Raw genomic sequence first — 14,654 nt, 5'->3', positions numbered from 1 at the left:
ATGTGGACAGGAGAGGGGAGGGATACAAGTCCCACCATCACAGAGAAGGTGACTTGGCATCTCCTGAGAAACCAGGCCTATTAAGTAGTTACAGAATGCAGATACCACAGCCTGGGGTTGTGGTGGAGTTTACTGCTGCCAGACTTTGCAGACTAAACCTCAGGGGGATGTGGAACAGCAGAGCCCTGAGCTGGAGATTTTCCTGCAGGTTAGTCTGGGGGGTGTCAGTGATTGCATCTGGCTTCACTCAGCTGCTCAAACACCCACCTGAGATGTCTCGAGAGCCCAAAATAGCTTCTTACACCCCTGACTGTAAGGATGTGTAAGCTCCCAGTGAAGGGATTTGTGTCCCACAGCACGGCAGCCCACAGGCTGGAAAAGCAGTTACCACCTGACAGCATTGCTGAGGAAGATCAGCTAATCCCAGTTTCCAATTAGCAGGATTTCTACACCTACGTTCTGTCAGACTTTGCTCATGATTCAGCTCATGGCTACCCCAAACCATGCTAAGGGTGTCTCCTGTGGGTAAGAATGGGGACAGACTCTGTGCTTTGTGCAGAAATTCAGCACCCAGATAACATGGCACAAGAGAAGAGAAAATGAAACCTCAAATGTGAAACCTCACTATCCCACAGTTATATTTACAGACTAGAAAACTAATACCATGGTGATAATATATTTTAAGGCTTTATGTGAATCTTTAGCTATTCTGGGTCTCCAAAACATCTTGGGTATTGCAGACATAACCTGAAAGTTGCAGGGCACTGGGGAAAGCTCCTGAAGATTTCAGTAAACGTGAGATCACTCATTTCCCTCAGTTTCTCCACTTCAAAACCAAATGTAAATACATCTAAAGTTCCTAAACATCTCAGATTATTGCACCTAAGGTCAACATTTGACCGTCTTCCTCTTCAGCCGAGGGACAGATCTTGCCTGACACCAAGTACTTCAAACCACTCTCCTCGCCACAACTGCTGAGCAAATCAAGAAGCAAACCCTTCCCATGGCTAGCCTCAGCCACTTCCTCTTTAAAATCAGACTCCAAAATGCCTACCTGGAAAAGCAACCCTTACAAAAGCCAGTTGATTTTTTAAATTTTATTACAAGAAGTCTGCAAAGGCACCACTGGGCACCACATTATCCCATAAAGATGTCAGCTTTTTAGTGATTGCAGCTCTGAAGAGAAGGCAGAAACAATAGAGCTCTGCCTTATATGTACAGTGGCTCCGTGCTGGCAACAGAGACCATTTCCCCAAATGGTCAAAAAATTGAAGCAGCTCTTCTGTGGTTTTTGTAAGAGAAGTGCTTTAAAGCACACAACCCACTGTGATCCAAAGGAAATAAAGCTTTCAGTGATACCTATGAGGCTTCCTGGAAGCAGCATCAGCATGTTGCAGCATTTATTTAGTTTATAAGGACATTTTCACAGACAGTGAGCTTCCTGTCCTGACTTTGCTACAGTGCATTTTGTGTTGACACAAACATCTCTGCAAGCTTTGGCTGCTGGTGGTTTAGAGGCTCAGTCCAAACAGGGAAGAGAGTCCAGGTGCCCTGCTCCACTCTCCCTCTATTCTGCATAGTGTGATTATTGCAGAGCTTCTGCTCCCTGTTCCTAATACCAAAAAAGGAGCTGAGAGGAAACAAAGCCAAACACTCCTCTCACCAAGATCAGCTACCAGGCTGCTGTCTGGCAAGGTGATGGAGCCCATCCTGGCCACAGAAAGGGTAGAGAAGGGATGTGCCCTCCACGTTCCTGCTCCTACAGAAGGAATGTGGACCTTGGTACATGATGCCCAGGCTCCACATCCAGCCCTGCCTTTAGGCCCTTTGCCAAGCAGTCCTGGAGAAATAAGGAGGAAAGCAACTCTTATTCTGCTTCTGTGCCACTTTTCCAGTTACTTAATGCTCCCAAATTCTAATACCTGGACAAGGGATATGTGCTGGTAGATGGCAGCTCTGGCACAGAATTTCCTGCTGCAGTTGTCAAAACCTACAAAGACTTGAAAGATGAGGAGATGTGAGCATTTCAAAACCTCACACAGCTTAGAATTAGGGAACTGCAGCTGTATTCTCTTCTGACTGTGTCATTGTGATCACTGTAGAATTTTAATTCCATTAATGCCATCCACTCTATCACGTGTGATGCAAAATACAGCTCCTGTGTCTGCTCATATTGGCAGGTACAAGCTGAAGCAGCCAAGGTGTCAATCTCAAGCCAAAGAAATGAGGGCAACCAGCCCCACTGCTTGAGGAGCACCTTGTTCTGCCAAAGAGAAAAGCTCTGACACAGCCAAACTGCCTGTTCTCCTGGCCAGGTGGATTTCTGGGAGCTTTTGGGGGTGGGAGTGCAGCAGCCAAGCCATAAGGGACAAGAGAAATCAGAACTGCTGCAGTAGAAGGAGGAGGTTGAAGTCATCCTATTGCTTCATTTGGAGCTGAGCAGTTCCTGCATCCCCCTGGAGCGAGCTGGGGAGAGCAGCAGTGCTGGTGAAACAATATCCCATTCTGCACTGGGAGTTATGCAAGAGCCTCCCAGTCACACGGGCAGAGCAGAGCAAAGAAAGGGCATTATTCACAGCCTGACATGGATGAACCCAGTTTAACACATGCACTTGGAAAACACTGTTCTCTCTGTTCAGTAATATTATTTCACATTCCACTCATTTTGATAACCTTTTCCTTCTCACATCTACTCTGTTGACTGCCTGGAAAGTGGAGTAATGCCTTCTCCTGAGAGCTGCCAACATGCATAACTAACAGATTTTTCTTTCAAGATACCACTGAGCCTCATTTTGCAATAAATAATTTACAAATTCATACAATAAAAAGCTAGAGGAATTTAAAAGGGAAGTCTCTCTGCTTCACTTGACAGGGAAAGAGCACCAGGGTAGGAAATTGCTTCCCAGAATTTACCTAACACTCTTAGATTGATATATCACCAATATGCCTTTGACCAAAAAAGGCCAGCCTTGGAAAGGAATGTAGAAACAAGGAATTTTACTCCTCTATTTCAAACAGTAAGTCATGTCTTTGTATCCCTTTGACATGACCTCAGCTTTGGAAAAAAAAATCTAGGGCAAGCCCTAATTTTATCTATGAAAGAAGTATTCTAAAATCACTTTATACAGATAAAGCAGAGATGATCCCTCTCTGTTAGAAAAACCCACATGTGGTGCTACATCTTTAACAATCTGTACATGCATTCATCTGTCAAGTGCCCTGGCAAATCCAGAAGGCAACAAAGGATCAAATCTACATGGTGAATTTGCAACTAAGAGCCAAGCAAATTACAAGACCACAGAGGTATTTTGTCCTTTGATATGCAATAGCACTTGGGGGAAATTTTCTGAGCTTGTTTATCATTTACTGTCCTCATTTCCAAGAGCATCCTTCATGCTCTCTGCCATGCAACATCCTGATGCTCAGCATACCAGAGACATGAGATCCCACAGATGTAAAGGGAAATTTATATTTCATATCTTCACAGGATTGAAGTAACTGAGAATAGAATGAAGCAGACCTCTTGAGAAGCAAAACCTACATTTTACAAGGAGACCTCAGACTAAAAAGATTTCTTACCTATAATTCACTTTCCTTTCCTGTCTCTGTAACAAAACATTTGGCATATTTTAAGCTTCACATTTTACTTTCTCCTTTGGTTGCCTTTTGTTCCTTTTTCTTTTTTTCTTTTCCCTTCCTTCAAGAAATAAACATTTTCAATGTTCTGGCTATTTTGTGCTTGTCTGACACAAACTCAAGGAGGACAAAACTGTCCTTACACATTTTAATGTGGTGTTTCTGATCTATATTAGTGCATCTTCTGAGGAAATGTGTAACTCCAAAAACAGAAGCTATTTAAAACATTTTCTTCCTCTTCATTGCTTCCTTAAGTTACAGGTAATGGACTTGGACCAGTAAAATTTAAACTTTGCACATCCTTCCACACATCCAATTTTGAATCAAACTAAAGAGAGAAAGTATTTCCAGGCACATGTGCTGAAACAGGACTGGATGTTTAAAATTAAGCATTAGTTCAAAAGCTTCACTGAGTGGGGATTGTTGTAAAAAAGCCACAAATGACTCTGCAACCAGCCAGCAACTGAGAAATGAAAACAAAAGCCTTGTGCCATCTGTGACAAGCATGGATTCCAGGATTCTGCATCACATGGAAGAACTGTCCTGCTTGAAACCTACAGCTATGAAAAGCAATTCTGGGAATACTTCACTGCATCCAATGACACTGGGAAATCTCTGAAGTGCTGCTCAAAGGGCAGGAAGTTTGGTTCTACCTGGATCACAAGAGGGAATGAAAATGTGTGAAGCTGCAAGCAGCCATCAGGCATCCCTCACAGGCCTGACTGTCACAGAACCTGGGGTATGGGTTAAAACCAAGATTGCATAAACTCCTTTAGAGCCAAATCAGCTCTGTTAAAATCAGGTAACACCTAGCAAAGAAATCTGGCTCTATCTGTTTAGAGTTTTTATACAAATAAAGGTTTCTGTAGAGATCTCCCTGGGTTTAATTAACCTACAGACTGATTCAAGTAAGGCATTAAGCCTCAGAGGGTTTATCCTACTGGGAGGATTGAGGAAATAAACCCATCATATCCATGTTTACAGTCTCCACCCTCCAGCTCACCTTTTCAACATCTGCTTTTGTCACGTTGATGTCAGCATCCATCTTCTCAAAATATTGCTGTGCTCGATCAGCTTCTTTGCAATCACGCTCAAACCGCCTTTTACTCTGGGAAGAAAAACCAGAAACCTTCATTGTGGAAAGCAAAAGATACCAAAATCTACCTAAAATTACTGCCTGCCACTACAACAATCTGTTGTAACAACTGAAGGATTTTAGGGCTCTCTTGTTTACACTGGAATATATTTCCATATTAATGAACTTCAAAAAATGGAGTTACCAGAGGCACATTTTTTGTTCCATTATCAAGGCTGCTCATATTTCAGTATTCTTCCCTTTTAGCATCACTTCCACTCTTGTAGATGTAATTGCTCTCTTTCAACACTTAACTCCTTCATTTTTGTAAATGAATGAGGGAGTTACCAAGATTAATAAATTTGCAAGTAGGACTTTCAGTCACTGATAGCCCCTTTTCATCCTGTCCTGTACCCACAGCCTCACTTTTCATTTATCACATGAATGACAATTCCAATGTATTTACTTTTGGGAAGCAGCACCTCAAGAGATGTCCCTGTTCAATTTATTCACACAGTATGAAGCTGTTCAACTTTCAGTGGAATATCTGAACAGCATCCTTGGGGACTCAGCAGTTTCAGCAATGCTAAGCACACTTTTCAAGTCATATCAAATGAAATGTTACTCATGATAGACAAAGAGCCCACAGAAGCTAAATATTCTGTTAAAATAGACTTTTTCAGGACTACAAGTGTATTTAAGACAGTTTTTAAAATCCCATTTCTACAACTTTTATCCATATACCTTTCTTTTTCCAAATAAAGCATTTGTAACCATCTCTTTGAAAACAATAAATGACTTAAATGTCACATCTGAGGAATTTGCCACTTACTGCTTCAAGTTGTTTCCAGCAAGTTTCAATGTGTTGTTGTGCCTTTCTGCCATCATGGAAGTGCTGTTTAGAAAAAGAAAAGAGAAAGAAAACATTCTGAACAACAAAAGAACAAACATTCAAGTATGCTCAAGAAAAAGCCCAACCAGAAATCATTCTGACAGCTGTGTTCTGCAAGGCTGGCGAATTGAGCAGGTGTGTGATGACTATCTAATGTCGCAGCAGGCTGCAGATGGATATTTGCATCAATTATAGTGGTTAGTTTGACTAAGGCTAATTAATCCCTTTAGCAATTCTACCTTGTATTGTTCACTGTATCTCATAATTATTGGTTTTCCGTATCATGAGATCTGAAGCACTTTTATCTGACGAGTATTTCTTTGGTGACAGACTGAACACAAGCTCTAAATTAAAATTTCTCTCTACATGAATTTACCAAGATGCACTTGATTGGCACATTCTAACAACTGATGTTTGTCCTGATTTTCATTCAGACTCCACAAAAAAACCCCTCTTCTTTCCTTGTTACTGGTTGTGTGTGCAAGGCCAGCTGCTCCTTCCTCTCGAGAGGTTTTTGGTGCCATGGGTCCCTCGAGAATCCCTCCCCTCCCACATGCTGGGGGTGAGTGTGTGTTCACAGAGTGAGGTGTTAACATAAGTTTTAAATTGAGATGTCAGCTAAACAACAAGGAACTCCTCTCCTGACATGCTTTTTGAAGTCTCTTAATGGCAGTTGGTTTAAGTAGCAGTTCTTAGCCCTTACACAATGCTCTTTATCAAATAATCTAACCACTGTTAGTGTTTATCCCTCTGTAGAATCTCAGAACGGTTTGGGTGGGAACGGACCTCAAAGACCACCTTGTTCCAACCCCCTGCCATGCGTAGGGACACCTTCCACTATCCCAGGGTGTTCCAAGCCCATCCAGCCTGGCTTGAACACTTCCAGGGATGGGGCAGCCACAGCTTCTCTGGGCAAGCTGTTCTTCCATATGCCTGGCTTTCCCTCAAGATAAACAATTCATTCCACATCATTGTATAAGTCAGTGACCCAGCTCTGGGCAGGAATGTAAATGCAGACCCAGCTGACTGCTACAATAGGTTACTCCTCTCCACAAACTGTCCTGTAAAATAAATAATGAAGCAAACTGAAACAGGAAGAGAGAGGTCTTTATTTTGTATTATTTACTGTCAATTAGTTTTACTCAAATACAGGAATGGTGTCACACAGTAAACTTGAAAAATAAAGGCCAGATATTGCCAGATAATCTCACTAGAATTCATGTGCTCTCACACCCAAGCATAATCAGATTTTAGATAAATCCTAAGGAACGGTATATTGGGTTAAAAAAAGCTTACACTCCAGATCATTAACCTGCTGCAAAATGCCACAGTTGGAGAAAAAGCACTACAGTTGGCAGCTCCTTGGTTTCCTGCATCTTCCACTAGAGCAACTGGTATTTTCTGTGTATGGGGAGTGAGGGACATTTCAGAGCTGCTGTTCTGGCTCCATCACACATAACAGCAAAAAGCCACAAAACTGCAGTTCTCTGTCATGTCCAATAGACTCATTTAGCCTTAAAAATCACAGTAATGTTCAACAAGTCTGCAAGAACAGAACAACACCAGGGCTACCCTGGGTGCTCTGGATGCTCTTTCCTGTAGTCCCAAACACTGTTTACTAAGGAGAGATGCTCCCCTAGAACTGAGCACGGGGACATTCTGTCTGGATGGTGCTTATCTCCACATGAAAACTCTTAAAGCAGACAAGAGAGGCCCAGTGTCAGAAGCACTTTCCATCCTGGCATGTGCCATGCTCAGCTCTTGCTCTGCTCCTGCCCTCTGAGGAGGGAGCACGTGTGGCCACTGGGCCATGGAAGGGGGAGCAGTGACAGCCTGGGACAGCAGAGACCTTCTGCAAACACTGCCTCACCACACTGTGACATTAAAAAAACCCTTGACATCACTGTAAAACTGCTGGGTGGTGGGGAAAGGCTCCAAGTTGATTTCAGTTCCTTTTGTAGATCCCCATGTCCTTTCAACTCAGCATGTGACAGATGCTGCCTCTTCCCTGCCAGGGGCTTCTTGTTTCAGGCTTTTGTAATTAAAGTTTAGGAAAACAGTCCCAAGGAGTAACAAAAACAATCCCAAGGAACAACTGTAATTTAACACTACATTTTTCAACATTTTGTTAACGAGCATGAAATTCATGGATGCTTTAACAGTAAAGCTGGAAGTAAAATGATTCTGATGTCTTCATGTTCCACCAGCCCCCATTTGTGTGCTCCCCACTCCGTTTGCTCCAACTTGGCTGGGATAGGGAGGGACCTGATTTGGGAGCAGCTGGCCTGTGTGAAACCCAATGCTGTGAATGACCCATAAAACTCAGGAAAACACCATGCCACGTTCATTTAACAGAAAACAATTGCAGAGAGAAGCTGGAGGATGAACTTGGAAACAAAAGTTTATCAGATAACAGGACTGCCCTCAGTGTGTATTTTTAAACCTTTGTAGTTGAATAATGTAATTTTAACAAGCCATCCATGTCACTTCCAAATTTGCCTTCCCTGTAAGACAAACTGCAAAAGCTTCTAAAAGTACATAAAAGCACTGAGCCTGAGCAGTGAGACTGCATCTAGTCAGATTTTGCTGCATTTTGATACTTTTTTTTAGAAAGTTTTCTGCACAAACAGAACTCTGAGATGTAAAATGGGAAGTGCTGAAGATTATTAAATAATGAAGTATTAAATAGTGATAAATACAGGTGCATTCACAGTTCACATCTTGAATAGTTCAGTGAATTACTGCCTTTTTTTAATTCAACAAATTTGGACATATACTTACATCCCCTAATTCTTGCCATGTTGTCCCATATAGATCCTTGTTGTGAGCTAAGGCATTTCTGGTTTTGCAAATCTTTTGCCCTCAAATGGTAATTTCTGCCTTACAAAAATTCATTTTCATATACAGGAACTAAGTGGGACCTTCCAAATATCTATATTTCTGCACTGGCCCAATTTTATGGGTAAGAAAAATCAAGGCATTATGGTCAAGTGATCTGCCTAAAGTCATACAGGAAGCCTCCAGTTTCCTCAAACCATGCACTATCTTCAACTTCTGCAAACTCATTTCCTTTACAATCCTCTTAAACAGCAAATGTCCTTTACCTTCCTCTCCTCCCCCTCCCAAACCCCAGCAAAAATAACTCTAAGCTCAACTATTCCTTGACAAGGTTTCAAGATAGACATTCTGATTTAAATACATTTATTTGAACAAATTAAATAATTGGTTATTCTACACCTGAACATTTAGCAAATGGAAACATGACAAACAACTTAGCAAATCCTGTGGAAAACTAGCACTCTTAGTCACACTTACTTCAGCAGCACACAATGATGTATTTAGACTAATTGATACAATATTGCTTTTTGCCCCCACAAATTAATGCCCCTAATCAGGCTGCTTAAACAAAAAAATCAGAATATGAGCAAGATATTCAATTAATAAATCACACCTCAAGTGTGCCAGTGAGACATTAGCAGCAGTGTTGGTGGCTCACATGCCATCATTTCCTCCAGACTTTTCACCCATATCCACAGAATTCTAAAAACACATTAGAAACACAGTAAAGTGAAAAGTTTGGGCTTATCAGTGTCCATTAAGTCAACCTCCCCTAAATCACCTTTAAGTCTATACTTTGCAGTCTTCAGCTGGCAAACACTGCCAACTTTAAGATTTCCCTGAACAATATTTTATTGAAATATTAAACTAAATGGCTTTAAACACAGCAGCACTACCCAAGCTCAATCCATACATGACCACAATTGTCCCTTTTCCCTGTGTTAAAGCCCTGTGTTGTGTCCTGGGGTGCTCTGAACAATCCACAATGGCCATGTTTTGACTGGACAACTCCATCCATTCCAGCCCACAGGATAAACACAATAATGCAGGTTTTAGGTGATCTCATGCGAGTTCACAGAATCAGTTTGGAGAAGATCTCCAAGACTGAGTTCAACTTGTGACCAAGCACCACCATTTCAACCAGACCTCAGTGCCACGTGCAGTCTTTCCTTAAACACCTGCAAGGATGGTGACTCCACCACCTCCCTGGGCAACCCAATCCAACCCTTTCCATCACAGAAATTCTTCCTGGAATTCCAAAATTCAGTTGTTAAGATTTGAGATACTTTTATCAGAGTATTAAGCTGCTCATGGGAGGACTGTGGATTAACTCAACTTTTTAAAAGCTTTTGTTATATTCAAAAAGCTCGCAGCTCAAGGAATGAGCTTTTCCCCTTGCAAATCCAGCCACCAGGATGGGTGTGCTCTCATTAGGATGCTGCCTGTGTCTGGAACAGCTGGGGAGCAATCCTGACTGCTGTGCAATCAAAGACAAACCTCTCATTGACTTTTGTTGGGCTCAGATTTCACCCGTGTTGATCAAAACGCCGGGAGCAGCGAGCGAGGGACCCACAATGCAGAGCCTGTTCCTGCCAACACTGCCACAATTAGGAGCAGCAGGATATTTTTGCAAAACTTCCTTGGTATGCACGAGGGTTTACACAGCCCCAGAGCTCACCCAGCAGACAACAACAGCTTGTTAGAAGACGCATCCTCTATCTTCTTCCTGACCTTTTGAGAGAAGCAGGAGAAAAGATGTTGCTAAAAGCATCTAAAGAAGGACAACACATTCCAGCATTTTTGCTGAGGAGTTCCTGGGCAGTTTGAAATGGAAGAATTTCCTGAATTACGTAGATTACACCAACATGACAACAGGGCTGCTTAGGCTCTGTCTAAACTGATCCTACTAAACCTTTTAAAAAAAGGCTGTAATAAGTCAGCCTTGTTTTTCCTAAACAAACAGGAGTTGATTACATGGTTGAACTGAGGACTTGTACATCTACAGTATGTTTGTATAAGAAATAATCACAAAAACTGTCTCAATTTATATGCATAGCATATGGTTCATTTGACAACATCCTTTTCAAGAATTTTCAAATAATGTATCTAAGGCAAGGGTGCTTCATTCTCATTTCTATTTACATATGAGATAATACAACAGACTGACAAAATAGTTACCTTTGGCTTCTGTAACAAGTACTCCCAGTTCACACTGATAATAAATATAAACACAGTACTTCATCCTCCAATTCAAACTCTTATCTCCATTTTTGTTACAAGTGATTTCTAAAATAATGGCTAGTGATTAAAGCACACCAGAGACGGAAATAAGAGAACACTATTTTTTCCCTCAATTTTCTCAGCAACATTTGTAAAAAGCCTTGTCAAATGTTTTTTCTTTTCCTGGCTGCAAACACAGGGAACAGTCTCCTCCAAAGACATCTTTATTTCCAAAAATAGCAAAGTGTTCTTGAGGTCTTATCTCTCCCAGTTGTAGTAAGAGGAGCATAAGACAGTCCTGTGAATGTTGACATGAAATTCATGACCATTTTAACACATATTCATCAGCTACTTAATATTGGTGCATAACCCTGTTCTCCTTTGTAATATCCATAGGAACGTTATTCTTAACATGTAATTATCAACTTGGTCAAGCCTGGAACAAGTTATACAAATATCTGTTCAAGGCTGAATTTAATTTGATTGAACTATCTGCTCCTGGAGTGGTGCATTCCAGAGAAATTCCATTTAATAAGCACTATGGACCAAAGCTTTCCAGGCTTCAAACTCCAGATCAGCTGCACATGACAACCTGAAATAGCTGCCCCTGTTGTTACTGAGCCGTAACAAAATGATGGATGGGGTTTGGAGCAACCTGGACCAGTGGAAGGTGTCCCTGCCCTGGTCAGGGAGTTGGAATGAGATCATCTTTAAGGACCCTTCCAAACCAAACCATTCTGTGACTCCCTGGTGATTGACACAAACCTAAAAGACACTGTGTAATATTTATGGTAACTTGTTATTTTTATGTCATATGTAATGTATGACAGATAAAGTCCTTATATTGGGAATTGAAACTCAGAACTTCTTCTCAGGTACAGAGACAATCCTGCAGGTTCCAGCACAACTCCATGGCAGCAGAGCTAAGGGGACCTCAGGAACACTCTGCTGCACTGGCCAGCAGACCCTGGAATCAGTGAACACACAGGTGTGACAGGCTGTTTGGAGAACATGTACCCTCCTCCAACCCATCCCTAGGGACTAATCTTGTCCTTAAAAGCTCAGCTGTGCCCAAGTGCTCCACAACAGCAAACCCAGGGCTTATCAAATGGAGATTCATCATTACTACTAAAAACTATGGTGTGAAAAGTTGATTGTGGTTTTATATCCTTCAATTAATTAGAGGAACATGCTGCTCTAGCTTCCACCTCTTCTCATTCCCAGCCTTGTTACCAAGCTCTCCTTCTACTGATCCACAGTTAAAAGATGTCATTTCAAATGGTCTGTGACATTCCTGTGTAAGACTTGTACTACAAAAACTAGAAGATGTACAAGTTAGTGCTTCAATATGCAAGGAAATACTTTTAGCTGTTTCTGTACACCCTTCATGCACACATCCACCTACACAGAAGTATCAGGACCTGCATCAGATACATAAAATATTAAATGTCAGCTAAAATGCCAGCTGAAAGTGCCCATGTGTGCCACAGGCTTGGATGAACACCATTCTCCACAGTTAACATATGCACTACTCATCTGGCTTTATTGTTGCTCTTTCTTTTCAGGCCAATCTCTGTGGCTGTACAGGCAGAACACAAAGGGAAAAATACATCCATGGCCAATGCTCAACCCCCTCACCCTCAGGCATCTCTCAGTCATGCACTGAGCAGGAAATGCTGCTGTTCATAGAAGGCATCTCTCATCTTGTCCCTCCAAAGGGCTCTTGCTGTGCAGAGCAATATTCAGGTTAATTCATAGAAAATGGAACCACATTTGTTAGTAAACAGATCTTGTTTTCCCAATCTGATTCCTTCATGTGGTAAACAGAAGCCAATTTATTTATTTGGACTATCATTTCATAGCTCAATGTACCCATTCAAAACTGGGAAGAGCATGTTATGAAGTTCAATGGTCTCAACTTTGAATCCTGATAAATCCAAAGGTCATGTTATACCTTTCAGTTGGATGGGATATTAGTATTAGTTTCCCACCCAAAAATGCTTTGGAAACTTCCAGAGTAAGCACTTGCTTTTTCCCCTCATGGAACAGTCCTTCACAGCATCATCCCATAGTAACACACCAAAATTTAACACAGCTTCATTGCATTTACCATCCATAATTTGGTGAAAACCAGCAAACACTCCAAAAGAGCACATAGAATTTATTATGTTCTTTCCTAAATAATCTTCTGCATTTTCCTAAATAATCACCTGCATTCTTAAATTATTTTTTTAATAATTATCACTTAACATCCTACTGGTACAATTTAACTTAAACAAAATACAGCTGAAATACTTTGCAAGAAAGAGGATATATATTTATAGTAGGACTGTTGTGCAGTGTATTTATCAAGCACAACATAATCTCCCATAAATAACTTCATATTTAGGTTAAAACTAAGACCTTCACTCCATTCATAGGGCAGTGAGCTGGAAGTGGGTTAGTCAAAAAACAAGAGCTGGGGAAAGCTTGGTTTAAATTGCATCAGTTTGGAGTTTGGCAGATCACTTCCTTTCACTGTCACTCTTTTCCTTCTCCTACCCCTCACTTGGCCATTGGTTTGTCACTTCTGGAAGGCAGCAGTGTCTGTCTGTGCCCCTGCAGCACAAAGCACAGCTGTGCTCCAAACACACACAGACCTTGAGGCACATCCAAAATGCAACATGGAAAATCCATTGTGCTCCTGACAGGGCCGTGTGCTGCCATCCTGCCTCACGCCTGCTCCACACCGGGAGAAATCCTCTGGAAAACCACAGGACTATTTGCAGAACAGTGCACTATTCAGAATGAGTGAACGTGACAGAATTCCTCCAATTATTTACTTTTCATCAACACCTGAGAGCTAACAAGAAACAGAAAGTCCTCTGACAGGCACCCCCAGGATGAATGCACACAAGGAGGGCGCACATGCTCCACCATAAAGAACCAGACCTGTTTTACCCCCATGGTACCCATAAGGATTCATTCATTCCCTGTTCCCCATCTATCCCTGCACAAAATGGAATGTATTGACACCAGGTAAATTCTCTCCCAACCACAGAATCCCAGTGCTGCACCAGTGCAGTCTGTAGCAAAGCCCTTGGCTTCTACTTGACTTTCATGCCCAATTGTATGGAGCCAGTCCAGCCCCAAGGGGAGGTGGAGCTAGAGGTGAGAGCAGCAGCAGTAATGAGGGATAGTTCACAAATCCCAAACACATTTTTAGCAAAGCTGCCATAAGCAATGGCTACACCTAGTTTGTGACCAGAGATCTAAATCAGAATGGCCCCAGGAAATAATTCTTGAATTTCTATCCAAATTACAGAATTGAAGGGTTTCCTCAGCCAGAGCTGGATCTATAAATCAAGCTATGTCCTGTGAAACATTAAGGAAAAAAATTAGCCAACAAACAGAAATTTTCCATGGACAGGACATTTCCAACTTTGAAGTGTATTACATGTCAGTGCTTGTGAAGTGAAGTCCAAATGTTCCTCTTGATGTGACAGGACCACCACCTTTTCTTTTGTCAAAGATGGACAAGATTAAGACCCCAATTTTGTAATACTGCAGGTCCCCTAGCTCAAACTTGACACCTTCAAGGGCTACCCCCAAAGTAAGGCTTTGATGACACTGGGTGACATGAAGCATGACTGCAGAAGCAAATTCTTATCCTGAACCACTCAAAGATAATTCCCACCTCATTTGTGTGACTTGATGACATCTTCCAACAGCAAAGGGGAATTCAGTCACAGGCATCTAACCTCAATAACCTCAAGAGGAATATGGATGGGGCATGCCCTTCACACTACACAGAACTGAAATTTGAGCTTTTAAGCAGCTAACAAGGACCCTGATGATGAGAATTTCTTCTGGGAGAGCATGGACACAGTAAGATCAAGAGAATACAAGAAGTTCAAGTGAGGAACTGCACTATAAAGAGTTTCACTTCACTGGGCAGCTGGGAAGAACTGAAACACAAGGAGTTCTCCCTCTCACTGCATCAAAAACAGGCAG

The 14,654-nt window shown here is 41.7% G+C and overlaps 1 protein-coding gene across 15 annotated transcripts in view; it reads right to left on the bottom strand.

The window, feature by feature from the left end:
* The window catches only part of FNBP1 (formin binding protein 1), a 95,675-nt gene that overhangs the window by 34,605 nt on the left and 46,416 nt on the right, over positions 1-14,654 (bottom strand). For all 15 annotated transcript variants that reach the window (XM_033518519.1, XM_033518518.1, XM_033518526.1 and 12 more), the window contains 2 exons: positions 5,544-5,606; positions 4,640-4,744 (listed from right to left, as the gene is read on the bottom strand). In XM_033518519.1, coding sequence (XP_033374410.1) covers positions 4,640-4,744; positions 5,544-5,606 — 168 coding nt within the window. The remainder of the gene's footprint in view (positions 1-4,639; positions 4,745-5,543; positions 5,607-14,654) is intronic.

Source organism: Parus major, chromosome 17, assembly GCF_001522545.3.
Source record: "Parus major isolate Abel chromosome 17, Parus_major1.1, whole genome shotgun sequence".
Taxonomy (NCBI): Eukaryota; Metazoa; Chordata; class Aves; order Passeriformes; family Paridae; genus Parus; species Parus major.
This window is presented reverse-complemented; position numbering and strand designations above follow the sequence as displayed.